This window comes from Lithobates pipiens, unplaced genomic scaffold (assembly GCF_037356315.1).
Source record: "Lithobates pipiens isolate NorthernLeopardFrog02 unplaced genomic scaffold, aLitPip1_a1.2 Scaffold_19, whole genome shotgun sequence".
NCBI lineage: Eukaryota > Metazoa > Chordata > Amphibia > Anura > Ranidae > Lithobates > Lithobates pipiens.
Window position 1 is genome coordinate 108,721,676 of NW_027507764.1, and position 19,794 is coordinate 108,741,469.

At 46.7% G+C, this 19,794-nt stretch overlaps 1 protein-coding gene across 3 annotated transcripts in view; it reads left to right on the forward strand.

The window, feature by feature from the left end:
* The window catches only part of LMBR1 (limb development membrane protein 1), a 251,676-nt gene that overhangs the window by 37,472 nt on the left and 194,410 nt on the right, over positions 1-19,794 (forward strand). For all 3 annotated transcript variants that reach the window (XM_077491150.1, XM_077491148.1, XM_077491149.1), the window contains exon 2: positions 2,256-2,328. In XM_077491150.1, coding sequence (XP_077347276.1) covers positions 2,256-2,328 — 73 coding nt within the window. The remainder of the gene's footprint in view (positions 1-2,255; positions 2,329-19,794) is intronic.

Genomic DNA, 19,794 nt, shown 5'->3' on the forward strand with positions numbered 1-19,794 from the left:
TACCCATTCTGGAGATGAATTAATAATGTCCAACGTGCTTAGCTTTTGGAGATTGATGAAGCTTGCATGGCTTGACAGAAAGTTTATCTCTGGGAATTCATTCCACCAATCTTCCCAGCTCTATTATGAGGTAATACGCTGACAGCTGTCACCGGTAAAGTGCTGACATGCTTGCGAGTAAAACCACATTATTATGTAGATAAAACAATCCCTGAATTGCTTCCGTCAAATTAATCTCAACTTGTTCTTCGCACAAAGGCAAGAAAATAATTCTATTTGATCTATAAATGCTTTAATTGGCTTTTAAAGTGTAGAATCTCTCCTCTTATATGTAGATATTTCATGTTTTAATTGATAAGCTGAATGTATGCCCGGTTTTAGAATATATTGGCTGATCAGCTAATTACCGTTACAAGCAGCACCTTATCTGTTCTGGCTTTTCATTTACCTTGATCACAGAGGGCCACTGATAGTATTGGACTGTTTGCAGTGTAACCCACAAGTCCAGAGTTCATAACATCTTCATAATGATACAGAGTAACTAATGACCCCTCCTAGCTTTGAGGGTAATCGGGGAACAATAATCCATTAGTTATTGCTACATGACAGGACTGCCTTAGGGCCGGTTCACACAGCGAGGCGCGGCGAGGCGTCTCCGACTTACCTCGCCGCGACCTGCGGGGAGCTCAGCGGCGACTTGCAGAGGACTTCTGTAAAGAAGTCAATGCAAGTCGCCCCCGAAGTCGCCCCGAAGTAGTACAGGAACCTTTTTTCTGAGTCGGAGCGACTCGAGTCGCTCCTCTCAGAACGGTTCCATAGTACTGAATGGGGGCGACTTGCGGGAGCGAGGCGAGGCGAGCCGTGTCGCCTCGCCTCGCCTCGCTGTGTGAACCGGCCCCTAGGAAAATCCAAAGCCCTAAGCAACCCCCCCCCCTTCCCAATCATAGCCTGCCTCTGGCACCCCCCTTTCCCAATCACAGCCTGCCTCTGGTACACCTTCCCCCCTTCCCAATCACAGCCTGCCTCTGGTACACCCTCCCCCCTTCCCACTCACAGCCTGCCTCTGGCACCCCGCTTTCCCAATCACAGCCTGCCTCTGGTACACCTTCCCCCCTTCCCAATCACAGCCTGCCTCTGGTACACCCCCCTTTCCCAATCACAGCCTGCCTCTGGCACACCCCCCTCCCAATCACAGCCTGCCTCTGGCACACCCCCCCAATCACAGCCTGCCTCTGGCACACCCCCCCCCCCCCAATCACAGCCTGCCTCTGGCACCCCCCCCCCCCCAATTACAGCCTGCCTCTGGCACCCCCCCCCCCCCCCAATTACAGCCTGCCTCTGGCACCCCCCCCCCCCCCCAATTACAGCCTGCCTCTGGCACCCCCCCCCCCGAATTACAGCCTGCCTCTGGCACACCCCCCTTCCCAATTACAGCCTGCCTCTGGCACACCCCCCTTCCCAATTACAGCCTGCCTCTGGCACACCCCCCTTCCCAATTACAGCCTGCCTCTGGCACACCCCCCTTCCCAATTACAGCCTGCCTCTGGCACACCCCCCTTCCCAATTACAGCCTGCCTCTGGCACACCCCCCTTCCCAATTACAGCCTGCCTCTGGCACACCCCCCTTCCCAATTACAGCCTGCCTCTGGCACACCCCCCTTCCCAATTACAGCCTGCCTCTGGCACCCCCCTTTCCAATTACAGCCTGCCTCTGGCACCCCCCTTTCCAATTACAGCCTGCCTCTGGCACCCCCCTTTCCAATTACAGCCTGCCTCTGGCACCCCCCTTTCCAATTACAGCCTGCCTCTGGCACCCCCCTTCCCAATTACAGCCTGCCTCTGGCACACCGCCCCCCCCCCCCATCCCAATCACAGCCTGCCTCTGGCACACCGCCCCCCCATCCCAATCACAGCCTGCCTCTGGCACCCCCCCCCCGCACAGTGTCCTGTAACCCTGCCTCCCCACTTTTAGGAAGAAGAAATGCATGGTCACATGACAGAACTTTTTAACCTTGTAAAAAAGGTATGAAAGATAATTTCTGACACTAAACAAAAGCAGTTATGGCATCTGCACAACTATTTTAAGTATACAAATACTGACTTCATCTAATAAGTTGGTTCATTATATATATATATATATATATATATATATATATATATATATATATATATATATATATATATATATATATATATATATAAAATGTGTTTTAAAATTCCATACATTTATTTATTTTTTCTCTCTCTCTCTTTAGATCTGCTTTCTTATGTTTGCCATCTTATACATCGTGTCATACTTCATCATCACACGATACAAAAGAAAAGCAGGTACGTATTCTGCTCTTATTTTCTATTTATGGTCCAAGATTTTGATTTGAAAACCAAGTAACTTTTTTTTTTTTTCTTTTTAAACAGCGGTTTTTATTGAACTATGGTGCATACATTTAGAACACATCGTACAATATATAAATACACATTGAAGGAGTTTACTGCAAGTTACAGGAATATTGTATCCTACAAAACAATCAACATTTATCATCGGCAATCACACGTAGTGTTAGTTCCTGCAGAAATGTTTTAGTGTGTCTGTCGGGCACCTCTGGAAAGATGCCCAAGAGGCATTGCTTGGGGTCCAGACCCATGGGCGTACCCATGTTGTCATGTAGAAAATTCAGTACCTGTTTACAAAACCCCTGTAGCCTGGGGCATGACCATATAAGGTGGAATAATGCGCCTGGGGCCGCCTTGCACATTGGACAGCTGGATGGATATTCCTTCTTATATCTCGCTACTCTGAGAGGGGTGAGATAAGCCCTATGTAGTATATAGATTTGGGATCATCTACCCGATAGCCTGGGGGAAACCTCTCTGCATGTCTCGAGTGCCTCCTCCCATTCCCCATCTTCCATAGGGCCTAAATCCCTTTCCCACCGTGGCTTCGGGGCATATGCGGTTTTTCTAGATATTGGGGTGGATAGCATGTCATAGTAAGATGAGATGAGGCCTTTGGGGTCTGTGCTTCTAGCTATGGACATAATAGGGTTAGGGGTGGGTTGCGGGTAGGTCTCTCGTGGAAAATGTGCACGGGCCGCGTGTCTGGCCTGTAAATATTGAAAGTGCATATTGTTTTGTATCGCAAACTCCTCCTGTAGTTGGTTAAAGGGCTTGGGGGTACCATTAGAAAGTAGGTGTTGCAAATGGTATACGCCTCGTGCACTCCATAGCTCTTGACCCTGGATGTTTAGGAATTCTATCATGTGTTTGTTGTTCCATATTGGTTTATAGTCATTATAAGTCGGGGTCCCTGGTTTAGTGGAAGCTATGTCCCAAATGCGTCTATATTGTTGGAGGATGGGTGCAATTACAACATCTGAGCTGGTGGTGCCTGACTCTCTGGTAATAGCATATAGCGGGTCACCCGTTCGTTGAGCCCACTCGGGGCAAATCAAAGTTATAAAGCGATCTCCATCAGTTTTATCAAGATGGAAAAACTGGGAGAGCTGTGCTCCAATATAATAATGGTTGAAGGCTCGTAATGCTGTACCCCCCTGTCTGCTGGGTTCTTGAGTGCCTGCCAGGAGAGTTTGTGCCTATTCCGACCCCAAACAAAGGGTCCTAGAAGAGCCTCCAGCGTTTTTAAGTATTTTAGAGGAAGGTAGATAGGGGAGTGCCGTAAGGAGAGAGTGGTTTGGGATTCTGAAGGGGCAAAGCTATCTAATGGCAAAATCTGGGACTTGCCCCAGTTTATTTTTAAGCCTGAGAATGCCCCAAATCTTTCAATAGTCTGCAGTGCTTTATTCAGGGAAGGGCCAGAGTCTGAGAGATACAGTAACGTATCATCCGCATAAAGGCTGATTTTTCTCAGTGATATGTCCCACTCTCAACCCCCTAATTTCAGGGTCTGTTCTAATTGCCATGGCCAAGGGTTCTGCAGCCAGAGCATATAGGAGTGGGGACAGCGGGCAGCCCAGTCTCGTGCCCCTACCAAGGCTGAAAACCAAGGAGGGCCACCTGTTTGCCACCACCCTAGCCACCGGAGCTTGATAAAGGAGCTGTATCCATTTAAAAAATTTGGTCCAAAACCATAACTCTATAAGCATCTCCATAAGTAGCGTCACTCGACTGAGTCAAATGCTTTTGCCGTGTCAAGAGACACGACTACTTGCGTACCTACTTCCTTATGGCTTGTCTGTAGGTTAATAAAGAGTTTTCTGAAATTAAATGATGTGTTCTGGCCGGGCATAAAGCCCGCCTGATTGGTGTGTACAAGTGAAAGTATGACCTGGTTTAACCACTTTAGCCCGGACCATTTTGCTGGCCAAAGACCAGACCACTTTTTGCGATTCGGCACTGCGTCGCTTTACTGACAATTGCGTGGTCATGCGACGTGGCACTCAAACAGAATTGACGTCCTTTTTTTCCCACAAATAGAGCTTTCTTTTGGTGGTATTTGATCACCCCTGCGTTTTTATTTATTTATTTTTTTTGCGCTATAAACAAAAATAGAGCGACAATTTTGAAAAAAACGCATTATTTTTTACTTTTTGTTATAATAAATATCCCCCAAAAATATATAAAAAAAACATTTTTTTTCCCTCAGTTTAGGCCGATACGTATTCTTCTACATATTTTAGGTAAAAAAAAATCGCAATAAGCGATTGGTTTGCACAAAAGTTATAGCGTTTACAAAATAGGGGATAGTTTTATGGCATTTTTATTAATCATTTTTTTTTTTTTTTTACTAGTAATGGCGGCGATTTATTTTTTTTTTTATTGTGACTGCGACATTATGGCGGACACATCGGAAATTTTTGACACATTTTTGGGACCATTGTCATTTATACAGCAATCACGGCTATATAAATGCAGTGATTCCTGTGTAAATGACACTGGCAGTGAAGGGGTTAACCAGTGGGTGGCAGTGTAGGGGTTAAGTGTTCCTAGCGGTGTGTTACTAACTCTTGGGGGCTGGGCTTTCATTTAGTGAACACTGATCTCTGCTCCAATCACATGGAGCAGAGATCATCGTCACTAGTTGCTAGGCAGAACGGGGAGATGCTGTTTACAACGGCATCTCTCCGTTCAGCCGCCCCCTGAGACGATCGCGGATATCCCCGCGGCGATTGAGTCTGTGGGACCCGCGACCGAACTCACACGGGCCCGACCAGCACGCGAGCGCGCCACCGGCGGCGCGATGGCAAGGCGGCAAATTTAAAGGGACGTACAGGTACGCCCATTTGCCTGCCCGTGCCATTCTGCCAACGTACATCTGCGTGCTCTGGTCGGGAACCAGTTAAGCGCGGGGAAAGAACTTTAGCTAAAATTTTAATATCTACCTGTAGTAGTGATATGGGGCGATAGGATTCCGGGAACAGAGGATCCTTCCCCGGCTTGGGTATGAGAACTATAGTAGCCTCTCTTATGGATGCAGGTAGTTCAAATGTCTAAAAGAGGTAATTATAGAGTGCTAGCAGTTTAGGGGTGATTATATCAGTGAATTGGGTGTAACATTCTATCGGTAGCCCACCTGAACCCGGTGCCTTAGAGCGGGCAAAGCTTGCAATAGCAGTGGTTATCTCATCTAAGGTGAGGGGTGCCTCTAGGGTAGCATTTTGTTCCTCCGTTAGCCGGGGAAGGTCCACTGCCTCCAGAAAACCAGTCATGGAATTGCAGTTAGGGGGTACTGTAGATGAGTACAATTCTGAGAAGAAGTCCTTAAATTTAGATGTCACTTTGAGTGGACCAATTATCTGAGAGTTTCCTGGACCCTGCAGGGTGATAACAAATGGGGGGTCTGTCTTCACTATGGACCAGGTATGATAATAATTTACCCGTTCTTTCCCCGTACTCAAAGAAGTTTTGTTTGAGAAAAAACTGCTTCTGCTTAGCCTTTGCACACTGTATGTGATCTACTACCCTGGTTTGAAGTCTGAGTAGGGCTGCATTAGTGGCCGAGGGATCCTGTACAAAGGTTCTCTCTGTGTCAACCAGCTTCTCCACTTCTATTTCTAATTCCTCTACAGGTAAGCCAAAAAGGATTCAAACGCCACGTCCGTGGTGGTTTGTTTATGGGAATACTAAGGGAGATCTGATATGGGCTATGGTCAGACAGGGAGCGTGGGCCAAGGGACGCATCCAGCAGGCGTGGGGTGAGACCTTGTGAAATAAATATAGTCTATCCTGGACATTGTATTGTGAGATGGGGAGAAGCACGAGAAAGCTTGTAAATTGTGGAACTTGTACCTCCATGAGTCCACAAGATGGAAGGAAGCCATCAACTTTGGTAATATATTACCCCGTGCAGGGCCTGTTGCTGAATGAAGGGGCTGCAAACGATCCAAATTACTGTTCATGGTAGCATTAAAATCACCCAGCCATATTGCTTGCCTTGTGGCATGTTTTGTCATAAATGAAAAAACAGCTACTATAATAGATGTACAGAATGGTGGGGGGATATAACAGGCTAGAATGAGCAGGGGTTCACCATAAATTTTTCGCATATAGAAATACATAACGGCCCTGTGGATCAGTACTTCCCCCAGTTCAAAGTGCACAGATTTGGCGATTAGCACCGACACCCCCCTCGGGTGGGACGTATGGGTCGAGTGATATGCCCAAGGGCGACGCAGCCCCATCTGCAGTCTCCCCTCCACATGTGTCTCCACCAGCACCACCACATCCACTCTGTATTTTTTAAGGATCGTGAAAGTTGCCGAGCGTTAATTTTATCATGCAGCCCTCTCACGTTCCATGTAAGAAACTTCAGTAGCGTCATATTATATAAAAGACAAAATTTTAAAAACAGCTAAGCAGTTGATAGAGTTGAGCTCCCTGAATTCCCGTGAGAACATTAGTGTTAAGTTTCCATTGTGAATATATCATCCGTATCATTGCCCATAAACTTACAAAGTGTGACCAACTGTACCATAAGTGGTTATATTTACTCCGTGTTCGACAGATAGTATACACCGTTTTAACGACTAGAAATACCCCCCCACCTGCCCTGCAGTTCTCCAAACGAATGCGGACATTATCCCAAAACCAAACATACGCAACTATCCCAGAATCAAAGATGATAACAAAAACTGAGATAGTGAACCGGCGGGGTCTACTAAGTTCTGACACGTCGCTGGGTAGCACACTCAATAATGGCAACAGCTTACAAAAGAACCGTGGCCAGGTTCCCCAGCGCAGCAGGTATCGTGAGGCCTCCATATTCCCGCCATGTCCACCTGTAATATGAAGTAATGAAGTAGAGTCTGGGTTGCACGTGGGGGTATAGTTCGCTGCACAGTACAACTATTCGGTAGGACCCACACAGTTCTAGAGCTCCCACCACTGCCGTGGTGAAGGATAGTATCATGTCCTCATGGGGACAACAGGATAGCGAATAGCACTAAAAATGAATGTTTCTGTGACTCTAATAGTAGTGCAGTATTCTCCCCGTGTATGCAAATAGAGGAAGGGTGGCTTGGTGAACAACCATTAGATTTTGCATTTTGGTATAGAAATACAGTCTCTCCCCTCGCCCCCCCCCCCCCCCCCCCCTTCACTCTACACCTCCAGGTAAGCTGTAGGGATCAGTATCCACCAGTCTAAGCAAACAAGTTTATACTTAGGAGGCCCGTATAATCCACACAAGGAGAAGATATCAAATAATGTACTCACAAAGTTATCAGTCTCTCTTGTAGGCAGCATTGCGGCGCTCCAGCCAGGTAATCACATCTTCTGCTTCATCAAAAAAAGACACTTTACCGTCATGCTCTACACAAACTCTAGCTGGAAATATCATGGCATACTTGTAGTTGTGGATCCGCAGCCTACGCTTAGCTTCGAGGAATGTGCGACGGGAGTAGAGTGAGTTTGGCGTTGCCAAATTTAATGTTGCCTTTCAGTCTGGCCAGTCATAGGGCTGTATCTCTATCTTTAAAGTTGAGCATTTTAGCAATGAATGTCCGCGGCGGGGCTCCTTGCGGCGGTGGTCTGTCCTCAGGTTGTAGCGTCTGAGTCTGTTCTCCATCTCGTCCTGTTTGGAGAACAGTTGATGTATTTGTTGCAGGCCGTCAGCTCCGGTTTGCAATGGCGGGAGTGTGTCCTCCACAGCACTCAGGCGTGTTTCAGCTGTTTTTACCTGATCACGGAGTTTGTGCAGATCTTGGCGAACGTGGGAGATATCCACCTTTACCTCCTCTATTTGTGAGGTCAACGAGGTGCAGCAAAGAGTGATTGCTTCCAGCAACAAGGCTATGTCTCTGGCCGGTCTTACCTCCCCCTCCTTCTCCCCTCTGCCATCTTCCTCGGGGGCTGCCGAGTCTTGGTGCCGGTACTGTGCCAGCCTCGCCGCCGCAGATTTTTTATTTATTTATTTATTTTAATCTTTATTTAAGGAATGCGGTACATATAATGTAGTTTCATAACACATTGATTCACCAACAAAAATTTGGTGCCAGACCAAAGAGACAATATATCATCGATGTCCGTAATTAATATATGACAAGACCAATAATCACAGGACTATCACTCACATGTGACATTCTGGAAATCGAACATTGTCATTTCCCCCCACCTTTTGATTTTTGTAGTAAATCCAGGCCTCAAATCAACCCCTCCCAGCCCCCCCCCCCCCTAAAAAAAAAAAAAAAAAAAAAAAAAAAAAGGGAGGGGGCGCCCGCTGGACCTGTGTCATATGGTAGAGTGGGACATTAAGGGGGGGTAGACCGTCTGTAAATTGGGGTAATACTGTCCCTTTGTGGCAGGCCATGACCCATCATTAAGTGTGGGCTTGAATTTCGCAATGCACCCATTGTGGTATATAGCCCATCGGACTGGATTTGCGGTGTAGTGCCAGAGGTTTCCCGCACTCCAAGGGTATTTTAACATAAGGAGGAGAAGAAGAGATAGAGAAAAAGAACATAGAAAAAATGAAGCAGCGGGTAAACAAGAGGGGAAGGGAGGGAGGGGGACAGACTCCGCCAGGGCCCGCAGCCCCATCCAGTATCGGTCGTTCAGATGTAAGATTTGTATTCGTCAGAGTATCGGAACATATCCCAGTGTGTCCAGCATGCATTATGTTCCTCCTCACGGTCCCCTAGAGCAGCTGTAAGTTGCTCCATCCGCTGTATATCGCACACCCTGGCAAACCACAGTGATACCGTTGGTGGAGACTGTTGCTTCCATACGCTGGGAATGCAAGCCTTTGCCGCGTTCAGAAGATGTCTCAACAAGGATTTGCTGTATTGCTTACATGACATTGGGGTTAGGTTTAAGAATATAGCTGCTGGATTATCCTGAAGGGAGATATCTGTGATTTTGTGAATGATCTGCAAGACCTGTCTCCAGAACTGGGCCAGATCTGGACACTCCCAGAAAATGTGGAGCAGTGTGCCAGTGTGGGTGCCACATCTCCAACATAGGGGGCTAAGGCCTGGGAATATGGACGTCAGAACTGATGGGGTCCTGTACCAACGCGTCAGAATCTTGTAGGTTATCTCCTGATATTTGCTACACAATGATGATTTATATGCAAACAGGAGGATACTTTTTTTTTTGATCTTCTGTGAATGTGGTATGGAGATCCCCTTCCCACTACCTCAAGTAGGGAGGGTCAGCTTGCGATGCATGAGTGAGTAAGATATTATAGGAGTAAGAAAGAGACCCCCTTATGGGCCCCTCACCCAAACACAAGCCCTCAAAGGGAGTCTGTTGTCTGCGAAAGCAGCCGCTGTCTGGGAGGGATCGGAGGAAGTGTGCAAGTTGTGAAATCTTCCATTTCCCCAGAATTGAAGAATTAAGGACAGGATATACACTTACCGGGTTAACCCACCCGAGGGGCCGAGAAAAGTGGAGGCTCTGACCAAGCTCTGATCCGATTGGAGTCTAAAGGATCCGTCCGATACTCCTGGTGGGAAGTCCGGGTGTCCTATAATGGGCGTTAACGGAGATGGAGAGCTGGCCGTCCCCGCAATTCTGAAATATGTGTGGAGTGCTTGCATGGTGGGATCGATTAAAGGGTGCGGCGAGGAGAATCTGGAAAATCGCGACCCACTCCAGGGTAGTCCTGCCAGGGGAATCGGCATTGATTCCTGCTCTAGTCGTACCCACAATTTTTGGGGTGAATGTCTGCACCAGTCCACAACTCTATTCATATGGACTGCTGTGTGATACAGGGCGGGGACGGGAAGGCCAACCCCCCCTCTGAGTTCCGGTCTGTGTAATAGCAAACCCTTAAGCCGTGCTGGCTTACCCTGACAGACGTACTTAATGAAGAGTGAACGTAACTTACCAAAGAAGCTATGCGGTATCCTTACCGGCAGTGTCTGTAAGAGGTAGAGCAATCGTGGCATAACGTTCATCTTTGAGACATTGCATCTACCAAACCAAGAAACTGCCAGATTCTTCCATCTGTCTAAATCCAGAGAGATACTATTTAGTAAAGGCTTAAAGTTGAGTTGGTAAATAAGTCGTGGATCTGGGGGAATTTTGGTACCTAAATACCTGATTGCTTGAGGGGCCCAGCGAAAGGGAAAGTTGCCACTGAGGTGATTCCAGTAGCTGGGGGGGAGGGAGACATTAAGTGCCTCCGACTTTTGAAGGTTGATTTTGAAGTCTGATAGATCGCCATATCGGTGTATTTCCGATAGGAGGATCGGGATAGAGGTATGTTGATCGGAAATGTAAAACAATAGGTCGTCCGCCTACGCAGCGATTTTATGGTGGAATGTGCTGGTTTCCAGCCCTCTGATGTGCCGCCGCGGATTTTTGAGATTTTGATGGCGACATGATGCTTGAAGTTTAGGGCTGCCAAGCAGGTATCTTGTGAGAGTAGATGCGAGTCACAGAATGCAGGATGCAATAGATTGTAGTATTACCGAGAAGAGCTCCGTGGAATGCGTCCTACTCCATGCACCGTCAGGCCACGGCCCCAAAGTAACTTTTTAGAAATGATTTCCAGTGGCGCTCGTCCTCCATTGACCCTCGGTACAGTGTGCTGGTAATATTAGTATTGTGCAGTGTGCTGGTAATATTAGTATTGTGCAGTGTGCTGGTAATATTAGTATTGTACATTGTGCTGGTAATATTAGTATTGTGCATTGTGCGTGTAATATTAGTATTGTACAGCGGGCTGGTAATATTGGTATTGTTATGATAGGACACTCTTTTTTTTTTTTTTTTTTTTCTCTGAAGAAAGATCTAGAGACTGTTTCCTGTCATCCTGTAGTCTGATATACAGACATATTCCCTCTGAGTATTTCCAGTGCTCGTGTCCTTTAGGAGATTCTTGCCCTAATTAGGTCTTTAGGGCTCATTTTGCAGATCTGCATAGTTTCAGCTCTGTGCAGGAGACCAACATCTCATATTGCCGAGAGTTCGATGATCATTCATACTTGTATTTTACTGCTTTTCCCAGTGTGTTCAATGCAAGAAATTCCTCACATAACTAAGATTTACCTGTCATCTGCTATAAATTGTAATCATATTAAGGTACTTGTATTTTGAAGTGAAGCAGTTCTAACAGTCTTGCTCGGATGGGTAGTGAAATAGGAAGGTTGGATTACTTTTTTTTCCTCCAGGCTCCTTTTCAGTGCTGACTACATGTGATGGTCTAAGGCACTTGGTCACATTAACTTGCTGAAGCCGCAGAGCATAAGCCAATAGAAGGAGCAGCGGACCTCATTCCTAAAGGAGCCCAAAACAGCTTTAATGATTCACAAAAAAAAAAATGGATCTTGGGGGGGGGGGCGCAAACTACTCTACCCCTTCATGAGGGCTCTGTAATTTTTGGAAATGTTTACTTAATAATAATAAAAATAATAATAATAATGATTTATATAGCGCCAACAGTTTACGCAGCGCTTTACAATGTATAGGGGAGACAACACAATTACAGTACAATACAAAAGGTACAGGAGGGCCCTGCTCATAGAGCTTACATTCTAAAGGGATGGGGTGGTGGTGCAAAAGGTAATAGGTTTACTTGAGGTTTACTTGAAGGTTTACTGGAACTCAAAGTAGATACCAGATAAATCTTAAGGCCCACACACACAATCTGACTTTTTGACAACAAACATGTAAATTAGCTGTTTTAAGGCAACATCCGACCGCGAACAGACAAACTTTTTGACAACATAAGTCCGATTGAGCAAAGTCCGATCGTGTGTACACAAAACCATTGGACTTTTGTACAAACAAGCATGCTCAGAACCAATGCAAAAGACCAGACAACAATACCGAAGTTGACCAAAGGTGGCGCTGGAGTAATTGAACGTCCTCTTTTGAAGTGTCGTCAGTACATTGAAACGTCACTACGTTCGTGTTTGTTGCCTAAAAAGTCTGATCGTGTGTATGCAATACAAACTTACGGCCAACTCCCTTTGTACAAAAATCCAAGGGAAAGTTTGGGCAAAGTCTGATTGTGTGTATGGGGCTTTATGCTTTCTGCTTAAAATGGTGTTTGATGTGGTTGAATCCTGCTAGTAAAATGTAACAAGCCAGCTCCTTAACCGCATGCCGACCAGCCGCCGCAGTTGTACTGTGGCAGCATGGCTCGGCTGCGCGAATAGCCGTTATGCTACGTCGGTAGCATAAGCTTGCTCCCCGAGCCAATGCGAGTGCCTGTCAGTCTTGATCGCCGCCGGGCTCCCGCGATCGATTGGGGCACACGGAGAGTCGGCAGCTGTGTGTGTAAACACACAATTTTCAGTTCTCTGAACCGGGAACTGACAGATTGTCTGTCTGTCTGTCTGTCTGTCTGTCTGTCCATACAGAGTTTCCCTGCACAGTCCCATCCCCCCTTCAGTTAGAACACAAAATAGGATACATATTAACCCCTTCACTGGCAGTGACATTTTTACAGTAATCAATGCAATTTTAATCGCTCTGATTGCTGTATTAATGCCAATGGTCCCAAAAATGTGTCAAAATTGTCTGACGTGTCCGCCATAATGTCACAGTCACAATAAAAATGGCTGATTGTCGCCATTACTAGAGGCGATTCAGTTCGCATTGTGCGCTATACAAGTATTTCATTCATTCATTACTAGTAAAAAAAAAAAATGCCATAAATCTATCCCCTGTTTTGTAGACGCTATAACTTTTGCGCAAACCAATCAATATAGGCTTATTGCGTTTTATTTTTTTTAACCAAAAATATGTAGAAGGATACGTACCGGCCTAAACTGAGGAATTTTTTTTTATATATTTTTGGGGGGATATTTATTATAGCAAAAAGTTAAAAATGATTTTTTTTTCAAAATTTGCGCTCCTTTTTTGTTTATAGCGCAAAAAATAAAAACTGCAGAGGTAATCAAATACCACCAAAAGAAAGCTCTATTTGTGGGGAAAAAAAAGGACATCAATTTTGTTTGGGAGCCACGTCGCACGACCACGCAATTGTCAGTTAAAGCGACCAAAGTGCTGAATTGCAAAAGGTGGTCTGGTCTTTGGCCAGCCAAATGGTCCGGGGCTTAAGTGGTTAAACATCTGCAAATATCACTAAGCCCTGATGAAGGGAGAGCGTGTTTGTTTTGTGAATCATTAAAACTGATTTGGTCCGGTGCACCCTCTGTGTTGGTTTATGCTCCTGGCCTTTTGAAGGGGAGCCCTATTTGCATGTGAGCCAACCGAGTCGGAGTCCTTTACTGTTACTATTCTGTATGATTAACCACTTCAATACAGGGCACTTAAACACCTTCCTGCCCAGACCAATTTTGAGCTTTCAGCACTGTCGCACTTTGAATGACAATTGCGCAGTCATGCTGCACTGTACCCAAATGAAATTTTTATCATTTTTTTCCCACAAATAGCTTTCTTTTGGTGGTATTTGATCACCTCTACGGTTTTTATTTTTTGCGCTACAAATAAAAAAAATTTGAAAAAAAATGTTTTTTTTTTTGTTTCAGTTTCAGAACTTTGTAAATAAGTACGTTTTCTCCTTCACTGATGGGCACTGATGGGGCTACACTGATGGGCACTGATAAGGTGGCACTGATGGGCACCAATGTGGCACCAATGAAGTGGCACTGATGAGGTGGCATTGATGGACACTGATATGTGGCACTGATGGGCGACACGGATGGGCGACACGGACGGACACTGATAGGTGGCACAAATTGGCACTGATAGCTGGCACGGATTGGCATGGATGGGCGGCACAGATGGGCATGGATAGGCGGCACAGATGGGCATGGGTGGGCACTGATAGGCGGCACAGGTGGGCACTGATAGGCGGCACAGGTGGGCACTCATAGGCGGCATTGGTGTTATACTATAGTAATGGATGCCAATCAGTGCCAAACAATAATGCATGCCAATCAGTGATGCCCATTGTGGGCACTGATTGGCATCCATTATGGGCACTGATTGGCATCCATTGTGCTGACTGGCATCCCTGGTGGTCTAGGGAGGATTACCTTTTCCCTGGTGGTCTGGTGGTGTCCCTGGTGGTCCAGTGTGGGCATCCTCGGGGGGCTGTGCTGATAATCGATCAGCACAGACCCCCCCTGTCAGAGGAGCAGCCGATCGGCTCTCCTCTACTCGCGTCTGACAGACGCGAGTGAGGGAAAGCCGATCACCGGCTCTTCCCATTTACACTGTGATCAGCCGTGATTGGACACGGCTGATCACGTGGTAAAGAGTCTCCGTCGGAGACTCTTTACCGAGATCATAGTTGCCGCGTGTCAGACTGACACCCCGCAACAACGATCGCCGCGATGCACGCCCCCGGGGCGCGCAGCGGCTCATAATCCTGATCACGTCATATGACGTCCGGTCAGGATTATGCAACCACTTTGCAGCCGTCAATTGCCTATAGGGCGGGCTGCAAGTGGTTAAGCAATGAAGTTCAGTGCTTCTCGGATGTTCCTTTTGGAAGCAGAGGTTCAGGCCACATGAACTTTGATCATCCGTTTTAGCAAGGTCCATGTATCTAAAGCACCTAGGCCTTCACACATACAGCGAAGGGAATGTTCATAGAGTAAAAAATATTTTTATTATTCCACTCTTGTCTTACTTTTACCATGTAACCAAGACTGGTGACCCTAAATATCTTAAAACTCAATTCCAGGTATTGATTTTATAGAATAGTTACAATGGTCCAGCTTGAGCCAATGTAATATGAGGTCAAACCTTAGGAGTTTCAATTTGTATGAAATCAGGTAGGCCCTTGTACTACATAGTTTTGGTAAACCTGAAGGAAAAACTCAGTAGAAAATCTGATAGTGTGTATGGGGCTTCAGGCCTCGTTTACACTTGTTGTTGGGGGAGAGGTGAAGTGCACAGTGCAGCCATGTTTTATTTTGAATGGCACCCTGAAACACATGCATTGTAGATCTGCTGTGTTGTGGTGCGCTGTTTTAGAAAATAAGACACATATCTGTTTTGTTTTTTATGTGTTCTTATGTGTTGGCAGCCATTTAAGATGCAATGCACGTTACCACTTGACCTAAAATGCATTGAAACACACAAGAACAGACAGGTCTGAATGTGTCACTAAGAAGAAATTCTGCAGCATTTGCTGCTTCTCTGTCCACCTTACAGGAGGCAGAAGTTCTACTGCATGCAAGGTTGCTGGTCATCTTTTCTGATTTAATGAGCTTGAGAAAGGAATTTTATAATATTATGAAAATGTATCAAATATTTGCTTTTTGTCATATGTATCTACAGGATAGCTAGAAATGTAGTGTTTGCTTCTTAGAGTTCTTAAAAAAAAATAGAGCCAGGAGAATCAATTGATTTGCTTGGAAAGAATTCCACAAATTTCTGTTTATAATGATCATCCAGTAATACCACACATAACATTTACATTTTTTCATAACATTTTTTTTAAAACTCCTCCTATTTTGAGGACGTGTACTTTTTATACAGTTATTCCTTGTTAAGGTCAGGCATCTTCCCCAGCAATCCTTTCAAGTGTCGGGCTACATTTGCACAGACGACTAGCCCCGATGTGAATCATGACAGGAACTGCTGCTGAATTTACCACCTACACTTTGTGTGCATTTGGCAGTGAGCACCACAGGTAATTGCTGGGTGTGCGGACAGTCACGAGTAGCTGTGGCAATTGGTGACCTTTCATTGAAGTATACAGGGCCCGGCGACCGCAGATAGCTGCTCACTGGTGGCAAAAGCAGCAGCAGGAAAAAACGGATTTCTGTCACTGTCATTCACATCGGGGCTTGTCACTAGGGATGCACAGATACGATTTTTTTTATTTCTTTTTTGACACCGGGTGTGCGTGCCGATACCTATTGCCAAAATCTATAGTCTAGGAAGATTAAGTAGAAGGGTGGTTTGAAAAGTAGGGAGGGGGAGATAGGGAGTTGGGAGAGATTGGGTTTAGACTGGGGGGGGGGGGGTTGAGGGTGGGGTGGCATATGGGTTGCAGGGGGAGGGGTGGTTGGGATGGAAAAAGTTGTGATAGGGGTAGAGAGGAAGGGGATGGGAGGGTCATTAGGAAGTTGCTGGATGGCCGAAAGGGACCGCTGGAGTGTTAAATTGGTGTGGTAGAGGATATGGCATGAGGGCTGGGCTATGTATTGGTGCCTGTGAGCATAAGGAAGGTATGGTCAGCCAGTTTATTAATTTGCAGCAGTGGATAAGAGTAGGAGGCTTTAGGAGTTGAGGACAATGTTGGGAGGGATGGAGGAGGTGGGAGCTGGAAAGACATGGGGGCAGAGGTGACACCTGGCAGAGGGAAGGAGGAGACTGAGAAGGCACCAGGCAGAGTGGACAGCTGTTGAAGGGAGGGGGAAAGTCGGGGGAAACAAATTTCTTGCGCCCCCCCCCCCCCCCCCCCCCCCGCTCTAAGCCATACAATAAGTAGCAGCTAGACTCTAAATCAGTTTACTACAGCAGATAAGCAGCGATGCCTTATCTGCCAAATGCCAGAGGTTACAGCATATCATTACCATTCGTTGGTTGCTAGAGGTTACTGTACATCAGTATTGCTCTCTGGTTGCTAGAGATTACAGCAGATCACTATTCATCCCACACCTTTACCACCACTGTACCCCATCCCACACCTTTTTGTATTCACTTTTTCATCTTCCCTAAATACCTGTGCATAATACTCCTGAGCACACTTCTGGTAAAAACTACACTCCCTCCCACCACATATCTGATGCAATCATTCCTCTTCAACCAAATCTGTCACCACTGTTCCTCCTTGCACACCTCTGCAACTACCCTCCAACCCACCTCCAACATACCTCTGCCACAACTGAACTCCCCCATACCACTACCAGCACTGTTCCTTCCCACAAACCTCTCTGCACACTGTACCCCCTCCCACACCTGCACTCCTATGCCACTCATGTGCTCCCAGTCACCACTTCCATCAATACTCTTCCTGCATATCTCTGTATTCCTAACAAATCTCAGCCATAATCTTTGTCACCACTGTACCCCCAGCACCATGTTTTTCCACCATCCAGTTCATTGTGAAAGTGGGATGCCACTTATACTGCCCCCAAATTATTTGGGACTTTTTAGAGATCTTTCGCAGTCGGATCACCCAGCAGCATGCAATAAAAAACAAAACAAGCTGTTCTGCGAGGGGTGGGAGCAGGGTGTGGTTTCCTGCAGGCTCCTTGCAGGGATTGGCGTTTGTCTACAGACCCACCCACTGTCTCCCCACAAATCTGATCTGATCCTAATGCTAAGTCCTCAGTGTCCGGCCACCATGGTGACCAGGGGAAACCGCAATAGACATGCTGCACATTACTGAAAATCGGGACACATGCATCCTGGGACAATGGACCAATTAGCAAGACTGTCATGGGACTGTTGGTAAGTATGCCATTTGTGGGTACTGCAGGGCTCAAGGCAGCCCTGATAGCTATCTAATTTGTGTAAAATGAGGGAGAGGGTGAGTGGCTACAGCAGGAATGATGCTGGTGGAGGGGAGATATCGCTGTAACACTAGATGATGGGGGGGGGGGGGGGGATGTTGATTTTTCTTCTGGTGGATGGACTGTTGCCAGCATTCTTTTGTTTAAATTTCATCTGTCAGATGAAATGTCATCCGCTGGTAAGGAAGTGGTGGGCCCTGCTCCTTAACAACCGATTAATTTCCAGCATTTTTTTATTTTTCATTTCAGTTTTCAGCTGAGAGAACTAGCCTTGAGGTATCGGTTTCAGGTATCGGAGCATTTGCACCGTGCACCAATAGTTGTGCAAATGCTTAGTATTGGCATAAATATCGGTATAGGTGCAACCCTACTTGTCACCCATGTGAATATAGCGTTATTCACCCCTGTTCCTTCTCTCTGGTATCTTCAATGTGCAATCTCTATGGTGCTGCACAAATTCAAAAAATATCCCAGGCAGGTAATGAACCTCCTGCACATGTGTACTGAGATCTTTATTATTTTCTATGGAAAAGCCATAAACATCTGTCCCAACTTGAACGGGTGTCCTTTAATGATTCCTTGACTTCACAGTGACAGTGGTGTTGAGTATATTCGGCCGCATCAATGCGTCGCGATTCAGCCTTGCTCAATTCTGCATCAATGCAGGGATCGTCTGAATCGCTGCTCTCGGGGCTGGAGCCGAAGGGTGGCTCGGCCTGTCTGTGCTGGCGCTGCAGCTGATTAGAGTGGCAGTGGCAGCTGGGCTTGTGGAGCAGCATGGAGCTCCAAGGAGAAAAGCAGAGTCATCAGTACATTGGTCCCGAAAGTGTTCAGGGCGGCTGCGGCATTCAGAGGGGTGACGGTGGAGGATGGCAAGGCTGTGCCAGAGGAGAGCCTGGTAGAGCGACATATCCAGGTGAGGGGGCCATGGGGAGGATACTGAGGCAGTGGCGTAGCGTGGGGGGGGGCAGCCATCCACTTTAATCCTAGTATGTGGAGGAGTCAGGCGGTGGGCGTGTCCCCACATCAGTAGGAAGTGGCTGCCCGTTCTGTCAGCTCACTGCCGTGATTGGCTGTTGCGAGTCCTGGGCTGTGAGGGCCGCCATGCTAGTCTCCTTGATCGAGATCCTTCGGCTCTGATCAGGCGACAATGGTGGCTGGGGGAGAAGGAGAGGACCCCTGGGTGTGGCTGTGGGAGAAGGAGAGGACCCCTTGGTGTGGCTGGGGGGAGAAGGAGAAGACCCCTGGGTGGTGGTTTGGAGGAGGAAAGGGCACAAGGGTGTTTGAAAGAGAAGGAGAGGGCCCCCCAAGGTGGTTGGGGGATAAGGAGAGGGCCCTGGGTAGTTGGTTGTATATTGTCAGAAACCATGAAATTAGACGGAGATAGAAGTACAATTAAATCACACTTGTTTAATAATAAATGTAAAATAGAACAAACTTAGTCAAAACACCAGCCAGAGTTCAGGAACCGAAACGGATAGTCAGACAAGCCAAACACCAGGGAGCCGGAGATGAGTGTAAAACAGCAAGCGGGATCTGGAGCCAGAAGGGATTTCAGCCAAGCAAGTTTTTTAACTAGGAATGCAGGAGAGCGTCTCTGTGATATTGACTAAGGCGAAGGCAGACATCCTCTGGAGTGGATGGCTTAAGTAGGCAGGACTGACGAGTAGGATATCATCAACAGCTGAGTAATTGTGGAAAGATGGAGCTGCCAATTAGCCCACAGCTGAGCAGCCAGCTCAGAGAAGGAATGGCTGGGCCCAGCTCTGACAAATATAGTAAATGTGTGCTAGCTGCTAACCAATTATACAGCACCCACTTTATTTTGTTTTTAATGCAGCTATAGCTGCCTCGTGTCCTCCACAACCTTTTGCTTCCCCTTAGGTCCCACTGTCTCTGAACCCCCCCTTTTTATATGTCTCAAAATGCTCCCAGTCGCTGACCCCAG